Source organism: Pantherophis guttatus, chromosome 10, assembly GCF_059756535.1.
Source record: "Pantherophis guttatus breed Tessera chromosome 10, ASM5975653v1, whole genome shotgun sequence".
NCBI lineage: Eukaryota > Metazoa > Chordata > Lepidosauria > Squamata > Colubridae > Pantherophis > Pantherophis guttatus.
The window spans coordinates 9482941-9507763 of record NC_142072.1 but is presented as its reverse complement, the minus strand read 5'-3'; the positions used below and the strand labels follow the sequence as shown (position 1 = coordinate 9507763).

Below are 24823 nucleotides of genomic sequence, written 5' to 3'. Positions count from 1 at the left end.
TGTAATCCCTTCATTTGGGGTAGAGTTGGGGAGACTGATTGGAGCTGAGCATTTACTGGCCGTATGCCCTTCCTGATGCCTATGTGGAGCTCACAACAGATATTTTCTCTTTGCGCCCAAAGAGAGAAATATCTGCCACTATCTAGGATTGAATTCTCAACCTTCCAAGCAGGATGTGACCACCTTCACCACTAAACTACCACACTGCACCTGGTGACCGTTCTAAGTTATAATAGCATTGACAAAAGTTACTTATGACCTGTTTTCACACTTATGACTCTTGCAGCATCCCCATAGTCATGTCATCAAAATTTATGAGCTTCACAACTGGCATGTATTTATGACAGAAGCACTGTCTCGTGATTACCATTTTTAACTCCCAGCTGGCTTCTGATAAGCAAAGTCAATGTGGGAAGCCATGATTCACTTATAAAATGGTGCACAATTTGTTTAACAACTGCCTTGTCAAGCAACAAAAATGTTGGGCTTTACTGTGGTCATAAATCAAGGATCATCTGTATATTCACTAACCTTGTAGTTGTGTCCATCTTGAGAACAGCCACAGCTTTCCACAGAAACACAGGAAAGGCCATCAAAGAAGAAGCCGGCATCACACTGGCATCCTGTCACACAGGTCTCTGAGCATGGATCAGGATCATTGATCTTGGCACAAGTAGTGGGGCACAGGTTGGCACACACCCTGTAATGGCTGTTGACTGGGCAGCTTGGAACTACATTGGAAATATACATATGTATATTAGTTGAAATTTCCTGGGTGCTACTCAAGGCAGAGGAAAATGGAATAAAGTGGATGTAGCTACCAATTGAAGGTAGTGTGGCTGTGATGGAAGATAATATGTATGGAGACACCGCACGAAGCTAGTGGGGTGGACAATTGCAAGTAGGGAACAGAATGATTGTACTGCTCTGATGCATCCACAGGATTCCCTTTAAGGATCTGAGACACAGGTTACATGTTTATTTAGAAGCTTTTTGAAATGGGGCTTTCAATATCAGTTTCCAAGGGAGTCCTAAGACAGGAACTTTGTCCTGTCTTAGGACCTATGAGCTGAGCTGGCTTTGAAAGCTGAGTTGATTTATGGTGGGATATACCCTTACACTTTCTAATCAGTCATTCCAATTTTCTCAACAAGCTACCACATTGTGTAATACACACTGTGTGGATGGAAAAAGGAGAGCCTTTAGTGATTTATCTCATGCTCTTTTTTAGGAAACTGAAAGTTAAGGAAAAATTAAAGTCAAAGAGGCCATCTATGTCAAAATCGAACAGCCTTCTCTCAATAGAGGGGGAGGGATACGACATCATCTATCTCCAGTCTACAACACAGTCCTTTCAACAGTTCCAAGAAGGCTCCACACCCATTTGCACTACTCAGGTGACCCTGATGACACAGAGAGACCTCCAGGTGGCCTCAATGACTCTCTAAAAGAATGCAAATAGCCAGCTGTTTACAAGGAGTATAAATCCTTCCATTCCCCACCATCCAGTCAGACTTGAAGAAGCTTCTTGGATGAGAAGCAAAACATCTTCAAAGAAAAACCAGAAAGTCGAGGTGCCTCTTGAAAAAACACCTTTGGGACAACCATGACCTGGATAACTGTGAATCAAGATAGACACTGAAAGTTAAAGAATTTTCATTACTTTATGATCTGGGATGACTGGGGTGAGAGTATTTATTTATTTATTTATTAGTCCAATTTATATGCCGTCCTTCTCCGTACACTCAGGGTGGCTTACAATGCATTATAGCAATAGCCTGCATACTGTTTTTTGTATATACCTGCTTATTAGGGCTTTTGCCCCTCCCCCCAAGCAGTGTTGTTCTATACAAAGTTGGCTTATTGCCCCCACAATCCGGGTCCTCAATTTACCTACCTCGAAAGGATGGAAGGCTGAGTCAACCTTGAGCCTGGTGAGATTCAAACTTGCACTAATTGCAGGCAGCTGGCAGCTAAGTGCTAGCACTTAACAGCACTTTAGTCCGCTGCACCATGGAGGCTCTTCACTTGAATTGCTTCAAGTATTCACTTGAAGCAATTGTCCTTGCATTCTCATAATACTGTAGCTAGAGGGAAGGTATGGAATGGGTGAGAGTGATCTCTGAGAAGTTAAATATCTTCATGGATTTATGAGGATACTTACCTGAAGAACAAAGAGCAGGAGTACCATAGCCATCAGATTTACCACCTCCAAAGACGAAAAGTCCAAATTGAGAGTTCTCATGTTCCACTAGCTGGGCACGATCTGTTATTGCCACATCTTGTTCAGCCCATGAATATTCAGTGCCTGGGATCTTTGTCCACTGGATCGTCTGTTCTCCCCATTTGATCCTACCGGACTCTGACGTTTTGGCTATAATCATAGCATGATTTGTGAAGTCCTTCATTCCATAAATGCGATATGAATTGCAATAGCATGTTGTGGCAGGGATGTTCATGAGGAAAGGATCATAGAAATTGTCTCCTCTTTTGGCACCAGTAAAAAAAAAAAGGACTTGGATTCCAGCATCAGCAGAGATAAAAAGTGGTTGAGAAGTCAGGATCTCAAGTTGAACCACTTCTCCAGCCACAAGAGTACGGGATTCTGTTTTGGAGCCAGACTGATATTTGAGTAAAGTGTTCTCTGCCGAAACAATATACGCAATATCATATTGTGTCTGGAAAGGAAGAGGAGGGGCAATGAAGGTGGTTCCCCAGCTCTGAACTGGCAGGAGCTGCTCAACAACATGATCACAGGATGTGAACTTGACAACACAGGTATGTCCACTCAAGACAGCCACAGATTTGGTCGATTCAATCCTGGTGCCTGATAAATCTTCTGAGCTTTGCAGCTGAATTGCTTCAAAGGCCGTGAGCTCAGTCACCAAGGTGGACCCAGGACGGTAAACCTTGCTTTTGTATCTCACAGTGCCTTTCAGGTGGATGGTCACTGTTGTGAGATCTTCATGGGCTATGATAGCGAATTCTTTTGCACCATTTCCTGTGGGGGTGACCACATAATATAACTGTCCCAGCTGGTGGATGGGGTAGGTGATTGTTCCATCACTTGTTATCGGCAAGTAGTTGTAGGAGATGACAGAAATGTCTTGGTCAGCTTCAATCAGCACTGCCTTTTTAAATTTGTCACTCCCCACCATTTCTAAGGACTGTGGTAATGGAATATAAATGACTTCTCCTTCATTGATGGTTTTGTATAGTATCGTATTGCCTGTCGACACTTTAATATTTGTTGCAAAATTATATCCAGAGATGTACAGTTCAAGCTTTTGACCAGATTGCCCAGGGTTGTAATTCTGCATGAAGGCAGTAACAAAACTCTTCCCTCGGGAAGTTACATGACAAGTTCCTGAAACAAAGAAGGACTCTTAAGAGAGGATAGATCTGCTTGTGCATTAAATTGGGATACTTCCCTGTCTTCTCTTCTTGTTTCTGGTTGTCGGAAAGTCCAGAATAAAGCCAGGAAAATAAGAGCCAATGGCAACTTCTGAGTTCCAACACCCAGGTAGCAATTTATCACTCCATCACCCCCTTCTCCCTCCCAAAAGTTTAAAAAAATATATCAATCACATCTACTTTGGTGACTCTTCAACACCTCCATCCATGCCCATGTGGCCTTCAGACAGGGCAAAATATCACAGTATGGCCCTGAGTATCTTTTACTGATTGGTATCATTGGTTTAAGCCAATATGCATATTTCATCTTTTTCCATTTGTTTGTATTGTCTGCCCTATGGATAAATATCCTGAGAATCGTATTTTAAGGTAACTCTGAACCATTAAGAACCCCTTTCAGCCATCATTCTGAAATTCTGGTTACCTTTCTGAACACATCTCATGACTCCTTCTTGGGACTCACAGGTCTCCTCAGTGGCACAGCTGTGGTCAGTACAGGTCAGCCCCTCACCTGGGATGCAAGTACATTGCTGCTTGCAAGCATTCAACAGAACCATCTCGTTGCGCTGTTGTCAAAATGGAAAGAGAAAATTACAAAACAGAATCAAAGCTGATTTCAGATCTACAACAATGAGAGATCTGACCTGTAAATACAATTCACTGAAAAGTTCTGAATAGATGTATCTGTGGGATTTTCACATAAAACTAAGGTATCCATGTAAGAGAGAATGAAAGAAAGAGAGAACAACATGAAGAATAGTTATTTGCACACTGTTCACAATGGATTAAAATCTACATAAAGAGAGAATTAGAAGAAAGAGATATGAAAAGATAAAAGTGAAAAATTCTAAAAGTCAAAGAAAAAGAAAAAAAAGAGAAAAATATCTAAAGAAGCTATTTACGATCTTGCTTACAGCAGTTACAAACATGGTTACAATTATCATTTCCACTGTCCCAAATTACATATCATGGTTTCCTTCTTCCCATGAACAACCCCTTTTAATCAGTATACCTCAAGTTCACCAATTCATCTTTGTCCATTTTCAGCAAAAATCCATAAAGGATTTCAAGTCTTTTATAAGAAATCATCGTTGTTCTTAAAAGCACAGCATTTTGCATCACTTTGATGCACGACTCTAAATAATGCAAGTAAATACAAACATCATATTTCTAATGCAATGTGAAAGCCCTGAAAAATTATCAGTTGGGAGATCACAAAGTACAAAGTCAAGAAGAATCAGATGGCATCATTTAGAAGGAAAACCCTGAGCTTCAGATGTATAAAAAATATTTATCTCTTGCAGTCCAGTCCTTACAGTTTCATCTCTTTCAGATTTGTCTTTGAATTTATCAAAGATGATAAATTTTTAATGATCACAAAGAAGGGATACTGAGAAATTGGGGAACATGATTCCACATACTCTGAAGAACAACCATCACCAAAATTTATCTGTCATTCATTGAGCAGGACTAATGTTTTAAACATTTTACTGCATTGTGTTTTTATTTGATGAGCCACCCAGAGTTCCTGTGGATAGAGCAGTGGTGGGTTGCCCCCGGTTCGCACCAGTTCTATAGAACTGGTAGTGAAACTGGTGGGAGGCTCCGCCCACTGACCCCGATGTCATGAAAATGCTTCTGTGCAGAAGCTTCTGCGCTTGTGCAGAAGAGTGCACGCGCACGAGCAAAGAGAGAGAGCGCGCACAGCCCCGTTGCGAACCGGTAATAAAGATAAGTAGAACCCACCCCTGAGATAGAGGGATGGCTATCTCAAATTATTTAATGAATAAATTTAGTAAGTAAAGGCAGCAACAACAGAGAGTACAGGAGTAAATCCCAAACATAATTACTTGATAATAGTGTCCGTTGCTGAAGCACCCACACTTTTCTTTGGGAATACAATCAATGCCATCCAATAAAAATCCATCATCACACTGGCAACCCTCCGTGCAGGTCTCTGGACATGGCTCAGCATCTGTGGTGTTGGCACAGTGGTTGGAGCAAGTGTCAGTGCAGACTTCGTAGTGACTGTTGGCTGGACAGGTCATAGCTAAATGGAAAGAAGAGACAGGAAATCATAATTGCCTACTCAAGATGAGAAGAAAGAAGGCAGACAATCTTGGGTACCTCTTGGTAAGCAGAGAAGAAAACGAGATCCATGGAAGGAAAGGAACAGGTTCCAAAGATGCTTTTTCAATAGACAACTGGACTTTCTTGTTTTTCTCTGAAGACATTTCATTTCTCATCCAAGAAGCTTCTTCAGCTCTTTTTCAAGGACAAAGCTGAAGAAGCTTCTTGGATGAGAAGCAAAACGTCTTCAAAAAAAAACTCCCAGAAAATCCAGTCGCCTCTTGAAAAAGCATATTTGAGACAACCAGAACCTAGGAATCTCTATAGATGAAAGGAACAGGTCACTGATAGGATTTTTTTCTTAGCCATGTCAACATTTTTTTCCAGCTAGATGCCTTCAAGAATGTTACAGTTTCAGCTCTCTAATTTCCAATCACTTCTGGCGATTATCAGCTTGGAGTTGATAGATCTAAAACTATACTGAGCACTGCCCAGAGCTGATTGTACATAGATTTGGAAAAGGAAGTCCCAACCTTTTTAGATCAGATTATTTTCTTATTTGAAACATGCTTAAAGTCACATAAAGACCTCACATTTATTAATGTTAGATGCTGTCAGATTCAGGAACTTTAAGAAAGGTTAGAATTGATTAGTTAGCCAGTTGATTGCCATAAAATGAGAATTAAATATTAAAATCCTTCCTTCAATGCATATAAAAAAAAGAAAGGACAAACAATAAGTAGAAGTTTCCAGAGGACCGACATGGAAGATATGAATTTGTTAGTTTACTTGCAAGTCAGTGTGGAAACAAATGTCAGAGGGACCCATGAAGTTGGAAGATACGGAGTCAGAACTGAGAAAAGTTAAAAATGTTGCCCTTAATGGTTCTGTGGCTGCCAAATGTTGTCATGAAAACTCTTCTAGACTTGCAATAGAGGTGTAGCTCTGGCCACATTGTGCCCATGGAATGTTGCAACTGTCGTAAGTACAAGCCTGTTGTCAAGCAACCAAATCACATGGCCACAGGGGTGCTGGGAAGGCCAGAACTTCAAAGACCCTATCATAACCACCATTCATTCAGTGCCATTGTTACTAAATGGTCACTAAATCAATAGTTGTTGATCAAGGACTACCTGTATTGATTTTCCATATATAGAAAGATATTAACATATATTTAAACTCCACATCCCCTCTAATTTCTTGAAAGTAATATTAAGCCTTTAAATACTTATCAGAGAAACAAACAGCTGTGAGCCTTAACCATGCATGATACCAGAGCAGGTTTTCTCAACCTTGGCACCTTTAAGATGTGTGGACTTCAACTCCCAGAATTCCCCAGCCAAAATGGCCGCCTGGGGAATTCTGGAAGTTGAAGTCCACACATCTTAAAGCTGCCAAGGTTGAGAAAACTGTACTCAAGTATCATACTGTGACACTCTAAAGCAGGCCCAGTTTAGCAAAAAGGGAAAAAGTCATGTGACAGAGCCATGACGATGTGAGTTTGACACCATTGTTCTAAGGATAGTTTCCAAGGCTTATTCCCATGTGCATCCCACTCGACTGGTTTAATCCTTCAATGAACTATAAATCATATGGTATAAAAGAGCTCTTGTCCAGGCAAATACAATATAGAGTTTCCTTCAGGAAGAGCTCCTTTCAGCAAAAATGCAAACCCACACAATCGGAAAGACTCACAAAATTAAAGGTATTAAGTCTGACAATACTTACAGGTGATACAATGGTCCTGTGAGCCATAGCCATCATTCTGTGAAAATCCAAGGATGAAGACCCCAAGTGGAACACGAAGACCCTCTGAAGAAAGAATCCCTCCTCCTCTAGCCAAGCTGTATTCAGTCCAATAGTATTCTGTGTCTGGGACTGATTTCCACTGGCTTTTTGCCAAGGTCTTCCTCTGAATTCTGATTCTACTGGGATCAGAGGTTTTGGCTACGATGATAGCATAATTATCCAACTGCTTCATGGAAAGAAGATCATATGATTTGCAAAAGCTTGTAACCGCTGGGATATTGAGTAGCAATGGTCCATGGCCTTGGCTTTCACCACCAGTGGAGAAGTAAAGCACCTGGATTCTAGCACTGGCGGAAATAGAAACTGGCTCAGAAGAATATTTGTTTAACTGCATGACTTCTCCAGATTCCAGGGTCTGGGAGCTGAGCACATCCCCATGTTGATATTTGAGATAAGTGTTTTGGGAAGCTGTTATATACAGTATGCCATCCCTGTTTTGGAAAGGGAGCATAGGGACAATGAAGAAGGCACCCCAGCTTGAACTGGGCAGCAGCTGTTCATAAACCTGGTTGCAGGCGTTGTCTTTCATAATACAGCTGTGTCCGCTGAAGACAGCCACAGGTTCTTTTGATTCAATTTTGGTACCTGATAAATCATCTGAGCTTTGCAGCTGAAGTGCTTGGAACGCCTCAAGATTAACAGAAAGTTTACTTCCTGCAGGATAAGCCTGTCCATTGAATAGCACATCTCCTTTTAGGGAAATATCAACTTCAGTGGCAGTTTCCTGAGCTACAATGGCAAATTCCTTGAAACCATCTGTGTTGCTAACATTCGGAGTTACCACATGATACACTCTACCTAGCTGGTGGAATGGGAGCACAAGAGTAGTGCCAACCGAAGACCCTCCCTCATGCTGGGCAAAGACTGAAATGTCTTTGTTAGCTTCAATGAACACAGTCATATCGAAATAATTTGATCCACTCATCTCAAATGTTTTGGGGATTTTAACTGTTGCTGTATTTCCTTTGTTGATTACAAATGTTCTCCAGAACATATGCTTGCTTACTGACACTTTGGTAACAGTTGAGTGATGATGACCAGTGATGAGCAGCTGGTATTTAATGTCAGGTGGATTGCTTTGGTACTTCTGCTGGTCTTGCATGAAAGCCATGACAAATTTCTTTCCACGAGGACTTGGTAGTTGGGAATCTAGAAGAGAAAACAAAGATCATGGTCATGTTTCTCTCATGCTTTGGGAGCAGTTTCTCCCAAAGCTGCTTTTTCAAGAGGCAACTGGACTTTCTGGTTTTTCTTCTCTCAAACAATTGCACAAGAAGTGACAAAAGCAGACTTTCAAAGACATAAAATTGGTAACTGTCATGTAATGAAGTAAAAAATATTCTTTTGGGGGGAGAGATACAAATAGCTCTTGTTCTGCTATCCAGCTGTTCTGTCAAACTGTTTGCTTGTAACTGGATGAGAACCAGCTCTCATAGTATTATTAAGAAAGGTACTGAAAATCAGGGCTAAACTTACCACCTCAGATGATCGATCCTGTCATCTGATGATGTCCTGACAACATCATCCTCATGTTGTCCTGGGGTGACAACTTGAGGATGATGGAGAAAGACTGATTATAAAGATTTGGCTTAAGCAAAGCTTAACCATAATGACCACATGAACATAGCCTTTTTTGGGGGAGAGAGGTATGATAAAAACGGTTTGCTTTTGAAGAACAATTTATCAACACTTTCTTTAAACTATTGCTCTAAAGCAGGAGTGTCAAACTCAAGGCCCTGGGGCCAGATCCAGCCCATGGAATGCTTAGATCTGTCCCATGGGACCACCCTGGAAACAGCAAAGGATTGGCCCGCAAGTGCCTCTGCCAGCAAAAACAGAGCTCTGGGGAGCCACGCACGCCCCCCCCCCACACACATTTTCACTGGCAGAGGGCAGCAGGAGGCCGTTGCATCTGAAAATTGGAGCCCAGAGGGTTGCAAGAGGCCCACCAACCCCGACATGAATGACGTCTAACTGGCCACGTCCACCCTGGCCATGTCCCCATCCCAACGAGGTCAAACACAACCCTGATGCAGCCCTTAATGAAATCGAGTTTGATACATTTTGGGTCTGGATGGATTGCATAGTTGCACAGCAGATTTTTTCAGTTCCTACAAGGGAGAAGTAAACCTCAGACAGCTCTTCACAATCCTGTGAGCAGCAGGATATTTTGCTTTATAAAGAGACAAAACTAGATTTGGGTTACCTAACCCTAACCCTAATCTTAACCATTATGGTTCATCTTGAACCCATTTCAAAACAGCTCCAGCCATTCTTTGCTCCCTAAATGGATCAACAACTTTAAACCTGGATTATTATTTTTTAAAAATGAAATTCTGGACAGAAAATGAGGTACACACGGTATAAAATTTGTAATACTTGCAAGAGAGAGAGAGAGAGAGATTTGTAGTAATATTACTACAAATATATATATCTCTCTCTCTCTTGCAAGTATGTGTATGTATACACACACACACACACACAAATACATACATACATATATAAAGAGAGAGAGAACGAACTATCATGGGTTTTCTTGTATTTTAATTAGCCTTATTTCTCTTTCCCTTTCAAGTGTATTGCTAATAATTTGTCATAAGATTTAACCTTCAAGAAAAAGGTTTTTAAAATCCCTTTCCTTTAGAAACTAGGACTGTCCAAATTGTTTGATACATTGTAAAAAAAATACTTTTGTTTTCTGTTGTTCCCAAACTTAAACTCACAAAGCAAGTTGTTGGAACTTGGAAAAGTTCGGTGAATGTATAATTTACCAATACCCATTCTGACATTTTTTTCCCCTTGCAAATGCTTTTTTACACATCCTTATGCTTACATATTATTAGATGTCTAATTTTTCAGGCTGTAACTGGACAGATGACTTTTCCTAATCCAATCAACTTTTACTTTGAAGTATCTTTGTTGTGCAAACCATAAAAAAAATATAAGTCTATGTTCCACATTCTCTCTTTTGTAAAAAAAAAAAAAAAGAATCCTTTTTATCTTGGAACATTCGAAATAAATTATGACTTAAATGGTCTTCCAGTCTCAGTATTTAATTAAGGCACAAACCTAAAACCAACATTTGGCCATCAAAAAGAACCACAGCAACTATTTACCCAATAGATAAGAAGGGGTTGTAATTTTTCCTGATCAAGTACATTTAAATGCTAGGGGACTGATGGCAAACCTGTCAAAAATTTGAAAAATGCCTAACTTGACTCTGCAGGTGTCATACCCTCCTCCAAACAACAGAGACAATTTTCTACCCCACCTACACCGGGGTGAAATCTATATACCTTCCCTACCAGTTTGGAAGTGCACGCTCCGTGTGCATATCACATGTGATTTTGGACCCTCTGTGCATGCGCAAAGCCTTCTGCGCATGCGCAGAGAGTCAAAAACATATTACTCCCTGGTTAAAACCAGGGAGTAACAACATCCGGGTGGGTGAGTGGAGCCTCGCTTCACCAAACCACATGCCACCACCACTACCAGTTCACCTAAACCAGTGCGAACCGGTAGCATTTCACCCCTGCCCCACACCTCCATCTAGACTACCCTAAATAGGGGTACTCGGAGGCAGGGCCAAGGCTGGGCCTGAAGTAGAGATCTGGGCCTCAATTTCAACTCTAGTGTCTATGGAGATTCTCAATTATCCCGATCATGGTTATTCCAAATGTGCGTTTCAAAGGCAACTGGACTTTGGTGTGTTTTTTTCCTTGAAAACATTTCACTTCTCATCCAAGAAGCTTCTTCAGTTCTGACTGAATGGTGGGGAATAGAAGGATTTATACTGTTTACAGTCATCTGGTCGTTAGCACTAGCCAAACATTTAGAATAGAATAGAATAGAATAGAATAGAATAGAATAGAATAGAATAGAATAGAATAGAATAGAATAGAATAGAATAGAATAGAATAGAATAGAATAGAATTCTTTATTGGCCAAGTGTTATTGGACACACCAGAAATTTGTCTTAGGTGTAAATTGAAAGATACAAGCGACATGGTTACATAATAAGTGGGAATAGATAGATACTAGTAAGGAGAAGAAGAAGAATAGTAATACAGTCTTAGTAAATTATTTGACAGTATTTTGGGAATTAGTTGTTAAGCAGAATGATGGCATTCGGGGAAAAACTGGAGAAAAATACCCCAAGAAAGTCCAGTTGGCTTTTAAAAAGCCCATTTCGCTCTAACTACCCCTCAAAAAAGGCTGCCTTAAGGAACAGTGCAATTTCCCCCACAGCTCAGGGGGAGTTTACCTGTGGTGTTTTTAAAGTGGTGTTTTCTTTCTGTGGAGAGGCCTCTGCAGCCTAACAGAACCTGCTCCAGGCTCACCAGGCCTTCATTCATGAAGTGGCTTACACCCATTTGAAACAACAGAAGTATATATCAAAAAACAGTCCAGTTTACTCACCACATATTTGTGCCAAACCTGCCAAAAGGAACAGAAGTCTCCTCAGTGCCATACCTACAAAAAGAGAAGAGATTAAGGATTTTTTTTTTCCTCTGCACCCCCAGATCCACTGGGGACACCAAGCCCAGCTGTCACCATGCAGACATCATTGTAACTGGCATGAAATTAAAAGAAATTGAAACTATGATAATTAGGAGCACCATGATTGGCAGCCAGTTTGGTGTATCAATAAAAGGCACCAGACCGGGAAATGGGAGGCTGGGAATTCTAGTTCTCTATTATATCAAGCAGTTGGTGACTTTCAGTCCATTCCCTTCTCAGCCTCCCATGAGAAGGCAGGACAAACCCCTCATCAGAAGTCATGAGTGGATTGAAGATATCGCTCCCAAGTATAACTATTATTAATGATGATGGTTCTGGGGCACATTATGCAATGATCCACCTCTCTGAAGGAGGCTCTGTTGCTGGGAAAGATGGAAGGAAAAAGGATGACCAGCAGCAAAGTGACCATGGGACACCCATGGAAGACCAGAGAAAACTGAAGTGATCATTAAGAAATGGCACCAATTTGATGGCAGATCAATAAGTCGATGATATTTAAAGGCACACCAAAAATAGTCTTTATTTTTTGAATATTTGGTTCAATATGTTGACACTGGTATCAATAGGATGGCAACACAAGAGATACTAGAAGTTTCTAGAAGGAAAAGGGTTACATACAGTGTGTTATTAGGCACCCCCTTGAGGGTGTTAGGCAAATCTACCCGGAGAGTAAAAAGCCAACCAAAAGTTAAGGTAGCTGGTGAGGTGAATTTAGCCAGCCAATCAGAATAGCTGATGTATTGTATGAACTGCATGAAATACCTTTTGTGAGGAGATTTGGTGCGCTTGCTTTAAGACATTAGTTCTGAGCATAAATTCTTTAACTCTGTGCAGAAATAATTTTTTTGAAATGTTCCCACCTATCTTTGTGTGATTATTTGTTATAACTCACACCAGATGAAATAAACAGCCCAACTTTGGTCAGTGCCAATAAATGTATGAAAGTGCCTCAGTGTTGCAGCCTTTAGTTAAGGGACTAGCCCTCATGAGGCTTTTGAGAGAACCTGAATCTGAGTAAGGCTGGGTGAAGTAGGGTAAAGTTGCTCTCTAGGCTCCACTCCTGTCTGCATTAAGCTGACAAAATGTCCCATTGAATCTATGAGCAGATATGGGTAGGGCTTTAAGGCCAAATAAGTAAAATCCAGGGGTATATTTCATCTGTAGAGAACATGTAGCAGCTGCTCTCATAAAATGGCTGCCCTGATGGGTGCATGGCCATCCTTAACAATTGGAGTTTTTGACAAAATGTCGAAATGTGTTATAACATCATAGTCCTCATGGATGCTTATAGGATGTTATTGGGCCCCAAATGCTTTTTTTCTATCAAAAGCAAAGCAGTGAGCTGTTTTTAAAAAGCTTAAATAGCTTAAATAAGTAGCAAAGTTGGAAATTAATCCCCAAACTCCATACAGTATTGAATTTTCAGATCTACACTGTATTCATTGTGGAGTTATAAAACAGGTAGTATCTGATTCAAATTTGTGCTTCAGTTTCAAGAGATAAATCAATTCAGTATGCATGTCAGGCATGCACAAAAGTCCATGAAATTTTTGAACTCAGTTGAGTGCATTTGATTTGATCTGAAGCATTGAATTGATCCAGCAATTTGGTTCATCTATTTAAATCAAAGGGCCAATTTGGTTGCATTACCTTCAAACTGAAGCTTCACATAGCTGTAGTATCGATTGATTTCATGCAAGAAAATCAGATGTGTTTGGGGGGGAAACACTGGACTCAGCCCTCACAGTTGTTCAAGAACCCATGCAAAATGTAAGCACACACTCACAAAATTTTAAAAAACCTCAGCACATTATAAAGCAAACATATATGTTGAATGACACACATTCATACTAATGGAAGCAGTACAAAGAAACACATGTAGAAGTTTACATACTAAAGGAAAAATACACTTCTTCATTTTTAGAATTCCCACCAGCCCACAGTTTTAAAATTCAAAAGTTGACTCTACATTAGTCTATATTTCTTAGACTGACAGCACTGCTAAAAATGGAAGGAAATGAGTTCTGCTTTGTGCTTTTTGGAGAAAAAAGGGTGACATAAATAAAATCAGACAAATGGAACCAGGCAAGATCTACAGTGGTACCTTGGTGTTCATCATTAATTGGTTCTGGGAGGCACAACGATTACCAAAAATGATGAGTACTGAACATTTTTTCCCCATAAGGAACGTGATGAGTTACAAGGCAGCCAATACCAACAGGTTCTAGCATGTGCATTGAATACCAAACAACAAGTACTGGGACAAAACTTTTTGCATCAAAATGCATTGAATACCAAATCTGATGAGTTTCAAAGCAGTTGAAACTCATAGATTTCTGATTACCCCTAGTTACCCCTAGATTTCTGATTTCTCTAAATTGTGAAGTAAAAAAAATCAGGCAGCAAAGTTTACTTATGTCGTCAAATCCTTTGGAATAGAATTTTCAATTTTCTAAAACCTCAACTGATCAGATCCAGTGCTCCATCCTTCCCTATATAGATACTTCAATAGACACATAGATGAAAAACTTGGAGCAGAACTTCATTTGGTAAGGTGGAGTGTTCTCCTGTTCTTCATTGCCAATAATTTTTTTTTCTAAAATTCTAGATCCAAAGAGGAACTATTGAAGACTGCAAGGTGATAAGGGGAAAAACCTAAAGCTTAATTGAGATAACTCAAGTATCATTTCTTGTTTAGTTTGCTGGAGCAGCCTAGAAGTCACCTAAGGTTTGGTGTAAAGAAGTCTTGCTTACCTTCAGCCCAGGATATCAGCCTTGGTCTGAGCAAGAAGGAAGAGAAAGGAGAATTCTTCTCCCTCTATTTTTATCAGTGTTCCTCCTCCTTTATATAGATACAGAGATCAAAACAAATTCTCCAATGAATTTCTGTGGAATCATCATGTATACCCAGAGGACTGGGGTTATTACTTGGAAAAATAAAAGGGAAGCCTTAATCATGACACAGTCTAATTTTTTTTGGCAATGAAACCACAAGTTTGAATGAAATGATTTAGCAGTTTATTTCCCAACTATGTGATCAGAAATAAAAATGCTAGCAATCCAAGAGGCAACTGTCCAAGAGAGAAGTTGAGCAATCAACCATCTGAACCATGATAGATAACCATAAACTAATGAGATTTAGATATTACCCAATGTACAGTTGGTCCACAGGATTGCTTAATGATGGCATCTGATATATTTGCTCAAATCAATATTAAATTGGAGGGAACCATGCAAAGTAGTTTGTAGTTAAATGAATCTGATTTACAAGGAAGGCAAATAAAATTGACATTAATTACTGTTTGACTCACCTGTCTGGTGAATCTCTCTTGGAATTGACAGCAGCCTTGCAGAAAACAGATAATCTGTTGAAGGTTGAAAATGTTCCTTTCACAGAATGATTGGATGGTAGAGCTGCGAAAGTGGGGAGAAGTCATAAGGGCTGAAGATGTGAGGAATGAAATTAGCCAGAAATTACCCTACCACCAGTGGTGGGATTCTGCCGGTTCTAGGGGGTTCGGCCGAACCCTTTGTTAAATTGCTGGCTCACCCTGCCCCTTGCCCCGCCCCTCCGCACCACTATTTATTGCCAATAAATAGTGGTGGGCGAGGGGCGGGCGAGCCAGCAATTTAACAAACGGTTCGGTGTTCTTTCTGTAATTTTATTGGCCCGCAGAGCTTCAACATAGGCTAATTAGCCCCTTGATTCTATCGGCCTCCCGACTCTCAGCTGATTTGCTCTCAGCTGTTTTGCTCAGGGCTCTACTGCTTGCTTGCAAAGAGTGCAGATTTTTTTCCCCTATCTATGCTGAAAAATGAAACTGAAAGTAAAAGCCTGCTTTACTGTTGCTGCAACGTTGGAAAATTAGGCAGGCAGATTTCTTTCCTTTTTCCTCACCAAAAAAGGTAGGTGCAAACTACCTTTAGTGGAAAGGTAGTTTTTCCTAAAGAGGTAGTTCCTCTTTAGGGAAAAAGAGGAGAGTTCAAGATTTTAAAACACAAAAGAAAAAAAGCTCTATTTAAATAGGGAATTGTAATAATTGAGATACTATTAATTGTATATTGTGTTGAAAGCAGAAATGGTTAAATTGTGGTTTGGAGGAATATATGGGGGAAATTATTTGGTTTATTATTATTGGTAAATATAATTAATTGATTTGTAAGAAATTGGAATGCATGGAAATAATTGGAATATTCATGTTCATATTGATTAATATACAAAAAAGATAGTTATATAACTAATTGATTTATATTAAAATGTTGAATTTATATTAAACAACTGTAATATTACATAATTAACCAATGTGAGGATGGATATAAAAATAGATGACAATGAGAAGGGGTATAATATAGAATAGAAGGGAAAAATTGAATTTGATTAAGATTAGAGATGAGGATGAAGGGTAATAGTTTTTTTAAAAAAATAGATAAGGAATATATATGGCAAAAAGGAAATATAGAAATTGTTTAGTTTAGTTTAGTTTAGTTTATTTGATTTGTATACCGCCCTACTCCCGAAGGACTCAGGGCGGTGAACAGCCAACAATAAAATACATAAATACACAAAATTTAAAAACCCGATAAAATCAAATTAAATTATTTGGCCCAGACAAATTAAAATACCCCAATAATTTAAAAACAAATTAAAATTTACGTATTTAAAAAGGGAAGAGATCAGGCCAAGCCCGCTTGATGGAATAAAAAGGTCTTCACAGCACGGCAGAAGGAGCGCAGATCCGGGATCCTCTGTATCTCCGGGGGGAGCTCATTCCAGATGGTAGGTGCCCCCACAGAGAAGGCTCTCCTCCTAGGGGCCGCCAGTCGACACTGTTTGGCTGACGACACCCGGAGGAGTCCCTCTCTATGGAGCGTACTGGAAATTGTAAATTTAATTGAAATGACTAAACACTGTTTAAATTTGTGAACTGGCCAAATACTCTGTTCAAAGAAAATACATTGTATGTTTGTATGTGTGTTTCTAATTACTGCTATTTATTCATATTTATTCTCTTTTATTCTTTAAAGTTTAACAATTCATTCTTTATCATAATATCTTTATATTTGTTTGGGGTTGCCTTTCTTCCATTTCATCTTTTTTACTGTACAGCAATCTTTCTCCTCAAACCTACCACCTCTCTCTTTTCTTTTCTTCTTACTTTCTCTTCCCCCCCCCCTCTTCTTCTCCTCCTCTCTTCCTCCCTCTCTTACCCTCACTCTTACTCTAATTTCCCTTCCCTTCCTCCCTTCTCTTCCTTCCCTGTCTCTCCTTCTTTCTTCCATCTCTCTTCTCCTTCCTTCATCCCTCTCTATTGCTGTATCCTTTTGTGCATATGGATTACTCAGAGGGCTGAAAAAGTTATTTTTGACCGGTCCTCGCACTTTTGACCAGTCCTCGCACTTACGACTGTACTCACATTTTATGTTTTGCACCCTATCTTGTCACTGTGGTGAAGAGAAGTAGTGGTGAAATGACTGACACGGTTGTTAAGAATGCCGCAATGGGCATAAATGTGAGGATGGTCATAAGTGCGAGGACCAGTCAGAAATGACTTTTTTCAGCCCTCTGAGTAGTCCCTATGCACATAGCCACGCCCACCCGGTCACATGACCAGCTAGCCATGCCCACCGAGTCACATGACCACCAAGCCACACACCCCCAACTAAGCCACGCCCACAGAACCGGTTGTTAAAAATATTGAATCCCACCACTGCCTACCACCATTGGAGAATTCTGACTGAGAGTTATTGCAATTGATTTGTTATCAATTAATCCATGAGGTGATCAGATATTACACCATGAATTTTGCCATCATATTAATAAGTCCTATCCAGTGGTGGGTTGCTCCCGGTCCTGTCCAGTTCTATAGAACCGGTAGTAAAATCGGCGGGAGGCTCCGCCCACCCACCCCAACATCATCAAGGGTGATCTGTGCATGCGCAGAAGTGCGCGTGCTCCCATTGCAAACCAGTAATAAAGGTACAGTAAGTACCTTTCTTGTTTCTGTTCCCAGCCAGTATCTATCTTCCCAACATCCTTGCAAGACAATAGATGACAAAATCTAATTGATTTTATATATGTTAAGACAGTGTTTCTCACCATTGTCAACTTGAAGCTGTGTGGACTTCATTTCCCAGAATTCCCCACACTTTCCACCTGCCAAGGTTGGGAAAAACTGTTCTATATCATGTATAGCTATAGTTTACAAGCTGTTTGCATCTCCAGTAAAACTCACTTAACAAGTGCCTTACTTACCAATGGAAATCTGATCCCAATTGTAGTCTTAAATCAAGGACTATCTGGATGATTGCATTGGGGCTTAACGCATCTGTTTTCATTTTTGTTTGGCTTTATAATGTGAAAAAATGGTCACACCAAACTGATATAGTGATGGATCTAACCCAATAACTCACGAGACAGAGTAATGTCTTCTAGGAATTCTTTTATTGCAGGCCTGGATTGTTCCTAGGCCCATTCATCTAACAGCAACTGACCTTTTGTCCTTCTCTTGCAGATACACATCTGGAACTGCTGGATGGCCTCGTGGTGAGACCTCTTATACCCAGGGGGAGGAGTTAGAGGTAAGGTGGGATTGTGGGAGTGATGGGATATGTGGTTATGTTAACCCTTGCAGGATTATGAGGGATTGTGGTACGAATGGGTTAGACATTTAACTCGACAAAACCCCCTCTAAATGTCTAACTGATGGCAGGTACATGGTTTTTACATACACACATATTAACATACATAAAATTACATGATTTACATATAGACACATATTTTCGACATGAGGTATGCGTGTTGTTTGTGAGGTAAAGGTTTGGTAAGTATATCTGCTGTTTGCTCTTCTGTGTCACAGTGTATAGCCTTAATAAATCCAATCTCTGAGAATTGTCTAACATGCTTACACTTAATGTCGATATGCCTTGACCGTTGACCAACGGCATCGGCCTTTAATATTTCAATGGCTGCTTTATTGTCCTCATGAATGATTATTGGGTATGATGGTTCAGTCCAAATGTCACTGAGTAAGTCATCAAACCATATCAGATTATTTGTGGCCTTAAACAAGCAGACGAATTCTGCCTCGGTGGTAGAGGTGGCTACTAATTTTTGTTTTCCTGTGTACCAATGTATAGGGCTGTTGTTGAGAAAAAGTACGTACCCAGAAGTGCTTTTCCTACTTTTGATATCTCCCGCCCAGTCAGCGTCTGCATAGCAAGTTAACTTTGGTTTCGTTGATAGGTCTGGTTCAAGGCATAAATGGGCATTGATACTGTATTTTAGGTACCTGAGTAACCTTTTGATGGCATCCCAGTGTAGAGTTGTAGGCTTACTCACGTGTCTGGATAGTAAGTTGACAGCTAAAGCAATGTCTGGTCTTGTCCAATTGGTTATGTACAGTAGTGACCCTATGGTAGACCTGTATAGTTTGTTATCAATGAAGGGTTCAGCTTCATTATACATATTTTTTAGACAATCTGATTGCATGGGAGTCTCGCTGGGTTTTGCCTCTGACATATTACATTTTGATAATAGTTCTATGATTTTTTTCCTTTTGTGAGAGTCGGAAACCTTTGTCAGTTTTGGTCACTTGAACCCCTAAGTATTTGTCTATTTTCCCTAGTGATTTTAATGAGAAATGATTCCTTAATTCAGCGGCAAACTTGTCACATTTGGTCTTTTGCTTCCCTATATATAATATGTCGTCCACGTAGACAAGGATACCTTCAAATGATTCATTTTCTCTCTTTATGAAGAAGCATTTATCTGCTGAAGTGGCGGTGAAGCCCATAGAGTTGAGGGCTTTGGCTAGACAATCGTACCACCTTTTACCTGACTGTTTGAGTCCATATAAGCTTTTATTCAGGATCCATGTGTTGTTCTTTCCTTCGTTGTATCCTGGTGGGGCTTTGACATAAATTTCCTTGTCCAATTCTGCATGAAAATATGCAGTTTGCACATCGAATTGAAATACTTCTAGTCCCAGGATGGTGGCTATTACTAGGGCACTCTTGACGCTCTCAGCTCTGACCGTGGGCAAGTAGGTGTCTGTGTAGTCCTCTGGGTACCTCTGGGCGAAGCCTTGTGCGACTAGCCTCGCTTTGTACAGTACTTTGTTGTTTTCTAGGGTCTTGATCATGAACACCCATTTGGTTCCTATTGGTTTTTTGTTTTCTGGTACTTGAGCTGGTGAGTATGCTTGCAGGTCCCTGAGGCTCTCCATTTCTCTTTCCATGGCTTGTTTCCATTTTTCTTTCTCTTCCTGGGGAAGGTTGAGTATCTCTTCATAGGAACTGGGTGTAATATTGTTTGTGTGCATAGACATGACATAATCCTCAAGTCTCTTTGGTATTTTGTTCCTACTTACCCTGACTGGCCTGTCAGAAGGTGTGTCTGTTTTGTGCAGGTACTCGGCTTCTTTGTCAGTGAGGCTATCCAAGTTTAAAGTGGGGTGCTTCCTTCTATTCCTCAGTCCTTAGTTCGTGGTGTTTGGGCTTGTGTGTTTTGGTTTCCTTTGCTTCTTCAGTGATCGGTTCCTCATCCTTTTGTTTACATGAGTGCGTGTCCCCACCAAGAAAAATGTCGTTGGAATGAAGCCTTGACCAATTTGAATGTTCATGAAAGTCCGCAGATCTAGACACAATAAACTTGTTATTGCAATCCACGAACCTGAAACCTTTTGTTCCTGGTTCATACCCCATGAATCTGAGTCTTTTGGATATTTTTTCTCCTTTCTTTCTTAATTGTCTGGGGATATGAACGTCCGCCGGGACACCAAATATAACCCAATAACTCACAAGACAGAGTAATATCTTCTAGGAATTCTTTTATTGCAGGCCTGGATTGTTCCTAGGCCCATTCATCTAACAGCAACTGACCTTTTGTCCTTCTCTTGCAGGTACACATCTGGAACTACTGGATGGCCTCGTGGTGAGACCTCTTATACCCAGGGGGAGGAGTTAGAGGTAAGGTGGGATTGTGGGAATGATGGGATATGTGGTTATGTTAACCCTTGCAGGACTATGAGGGGTTGTGGTGCAAATGGGTTAGACATTTAACTTGACAGTCTGAAGAAAGGCATTGAAACACTGTAAGACTTTGCCCTGTACAAAGCTATGGCCTGAACTAAGCTCTGCACAATTTTTATTTAATTGGAAATTCTTTCTTTCAGTTACTACTCTGTTGGTTGCCACCATTTTGCGTCCTTAAAGAAGTCCTGGTGGCCCAGTGGTTAAAATACAATATTGCAGGCTAATTCTTCTCACTGCCAGCAGTTCGATTCTCACCAACTCAGCCTTCCATCCTTCTGAGGTTGGTAAAATGAGGACCCAGATTGTTGGGAGCAATAGGCCAACTCTGTAAACTGCTTACAGGGGGCTGTACAGCACTATGAAGCGGTATATAAGTCTAAATGCCATTGATATATAATCTTAAATGCCATTGCTCTTAAAGCTACATTATGCTTCCAGCTGTTTTTGCACATAAAGCATCCTACACATGTGCTGTGTGTCTTTTGAACATCACTGCATTCATTTAAACTCACCCATCTCTCTCTCCGGTATCTGGAGTTCAAGAATAAGGATACAGAATGAGATGGGACAAATTCTGGGATGCCAATCAATCAGTGTTCATTTTGGAGAGGTCCTATCTTCCATATTCTAAATCAGCTAGCTTCACAGTCCCATGTATCCGTAAACAATTGTGAGAAGGGTCTTAACCATATCACAATTTTTTTTTAAAAAAAAGTTATGGTTGGCCTTGCTTTGTGATTGAATATGTATTAGAAGCAGCTGCTATTTCCCAAGATAATTTATAATACTTTGGCCACCTAATGAGAAGGAAGGACTCACTGGAGAAGAGCCTAATGCTGGGAAAGATTGAGGGCAAAAGAAGAAGGGGACAACAGAGAACGTAGTGGCTGGATGGAATCACTGAAGCAGTCAGCATGAGCTTAAATGGACTCCAGAGGATGGTAGAGGACAGGAAGGCCTGGAGGAACATTGTCCATAGGGTCGCGATGAGTTGGACATGACTTTGCAACTAACAACAACAAGGCAGGTCTTTTTTTATAGTTAACAAGAAAAGGGAAATGAAACAGCTATGATCAGCCAAAGCATTTGTTGAGTAACAGTTCATCTTTGGAGCAATTGCATAATATATAAAATAAGCTGGGGATCCTGACCATTTTGATCTTTGAGAATTTGGGTGAACTACCAATCTTTGGTCTAATATGTGGGGCAATGGCTTTTGCCTCTGTCTTTAAAGAAAAGGGAAACTTAAAATTTGGCCAACATCGGACGAAAGATGCAATTCTGACAATATCAGATTGAGAATTTAAACTTGGAGAATAAGCAGCAATGGCAAAATTAACAGTATATATTCACAATAGAAGTTTAATCAAATTTAAATGAGAAAAATTCCAGTACACACAATACATCATGCAGCATGGCAAATATAATTAATTAAAGCATGGCATTTAAATACCTGCAAACACTGTAAATCAGCAGGTGTGTTAAAAAGGGAGAAGTTGGAAACGCAATCATTTTTTTTCTTTTTTCTTTTCTTTTTTTTGGGGGGTAGGATTTAATTTGCTTTCCTTTGCTTATCTACATTTTCCTTTTATTAACATGTAAACAAAACCTTAAATAACAATACAATGGGGACCATAAGTAAACAGCTCAAGATTGAAATTTTGACTATACAATAAATATTTTGATGTAAGTGTATTTTTCTTTTAATATATTCAGTTATGCATTAAAAAAATTATGCTTGTAATAGTAACATCCTAAATCATAATTGATATTTATAAAATACTTATTTTTTCTTTCTCCATTTCCAATGGTCTAAGTTAACTAACTGAGTGTGAATAAGCTTCAATTAAACATCACTGCATTGTATTAAGATTTACAAAAGCATAATAAAAAAACCATGTAAAAATAAAAAGTTTACTTCTTTGAAATTAACATACAGGTAGTCTTTGATTTACAATCTTTCATTTAGTGACTGATCTAAGTTACAATGGCACTGAAAAACTGACTTGTAAGCATTTTTACACAACTGTTGTAACATCTGCATGGTCACATGATAAAAATTCACTCACTTGGCAACTGGCTCATATTTATGACATTTGCAGTGTCCTGTGGTCATGTAATCACCTTTTGCAGCCTTCTGACAAGCAAAGTTGACAGGGAAGCCAGTTTCACTTTAAAATTGTGTTACTAAGTTAATAACTGCAGCAATTCACTTAACAACTGTGGTCATAAAGTGGGGCTAAACTCACTTAATATCTGCCTCACTTAGCAACAGAAATTTTGGACTAAATTGTGGTTGTAAGTCAATTAACTATTTAGTGGCTGCCAATTATAAAGTACTAATTTTTTATCTATACTTTTTCAAATCAGCAACCAATAAAAAATCCTGAGCACATTTTTTCAATACTTAGCTAAATTTATGTTTTTCTGCTGTAGCCTGAGTTTTTTTTTAAATGGAATATTTGATTCTGATTGATTCCAAATAAAGCAAAGGTCATTGTGGATATTTCTAAACTCTCAAAGAAAAGAAAATAATTTTGGGGTTTGATAGAAGTTTGGATGGAAATGTAAAATCCTTGGGGTGCTGCCCAGGCAGATTTTATTTATGAGTTCCAAAAACAGGAACATATTTGGGGCTTTTTTGTTTGAAAAAGAAATTATAATTGATGCCTAGTTCCTCAAATTTTGCAATCTCCCTTAGGGACAAAGCTGTGATATTGTGAAAGCACCCAATAAATTCTGCCTATGATTTTAGTATCTTTAAACAGACAAATATCAGTTTTCCATTCTGTATCTGATAGTTCCCTCAACTTGGTACAAGCCACTTGGAACAAGCCATGGATAAAGGTAATCCTGGATAAGGTAGAGATTGTGTATCTTGGCTCAACTATCTCTGACACTCTTTCTTTAGATACTGAGCTGAATAAACGTATCGGTAAAGCAGCCACCACATTTTCCAGACTTACAAAGAGAGTATGGCTTAATAAGAAGCTGACGGAACATACAAAGATCCAGGTCTATAGAGCCTGCGTCCTGAGCACACTGTTGTACTGCAGTGAGTCTTGGACCCTCTACGCACGGCAGGAAAGAAAGTTGAATACCTTTCATATGCGCTGTCTCCAACAAATTCTTGGCTTCACCTGGCAGGACAAAGTTCCAAGTAGCGCAGTCTTGGAACGTGCTGGAATTTCTAGCATGTATACACTATTGAAACAGTGATGTCTACACTGGCTGGGGCATGTCGTGAGAATGGCTGATGGTCGGATTCTGAAAGATCTCCTGTATGGAGAATTAGTGCAGGGAAAGCGCCTCAGAGGGAGACCACAGCTGCGATATAAGGATATCTGCAAGAGGGATCTAAAGGCCCTGGGAATGGACATTAACAACTAGGAAACCTTGACCTCCGATCATTCAGCTTGGAGGCTAAAGATGCAGCATGGCTTTCTCCAATTCGAAGAGACACTTGTTCGGCAGGCTGAGGCAAAGAGGCAGTCCTGAAACCAGCGAAATCTGGGGGCTGGGCAGGGAACAGAATATATCTGCCCTCAGTGTGGAAGGGATTGCCACTCTTGAATTGGCCTTTTTAGTCACACTAGATGCTCTTTCCACAGCACGATACCATAGTCTCTTGAGACTGAAGGATGCCAATGATGAAGTTTATTTTGTCAAGCATATATAAGATAACAGGTAAAATCGAAATAGAAATAGCCATCGAAATAGAGAAACACCCCCATAACATGAATAAACACAACGATACCTCCCGCCTACCGGACATCTGAAAACTAGTCCTAGTCAACAGACGAGTCCCAGCCACAAAGATTAACACCGGACCCAAGATAACATATGACACCACCACCAATCATCCTAATTTAATTTTAATTTAATTTAATTTCCAATTTATATACCGCCCTTCTCCCTGAGGACTCAGGGCGGTGTACAGCCAAGATAAAAAACATAGAATACAAATATTAAAACA

General features: G+C 39.9%; 1 protein-coding gene across 2 annotated transcripts in view; it reads right to left on the bottom strand.

Annotated features, from left to right (window-relative positions):
* Positions 1-14656, bottom strand: part of LOC117669238 (IgGFc-binding protein-like) — a 45818-nt gene extending 31162 nt beyond the window's left edge. For both annotated transcript variants that reach the window (XM_087876410.1, XM_087876411.1), the window contains exons 1-7: positions 14569-14656; positions 11713-11766; positions 7213-8442; positions 5265-5464; positions 3839-3980; positions 2165-3367; positions 532-731 (exon numbers count right to left, since the gene is read on the bottom strand). In XM_087876410.1, the coding sequence (XP_087732536.1) occupies positions 532-731; positions 2165-3367; positions 3839-3980; positions 5265-5464; positions 7213-8442; positions 11713-11764 (3027 nt within the window). In that variant the 5' untranslated portion in view covers positions 11765-11766; positions 14569-14656. The remainder of the gene's footprint in view (positions 1-531; positions 732-2164; positions 3368-3838; positions 3981-5264; positions 5465-7212; positions 8443-11712; positions 11767-14568) is intronic.
* Positions 14657-24823: the final 10167 nt, after the last annotated feature.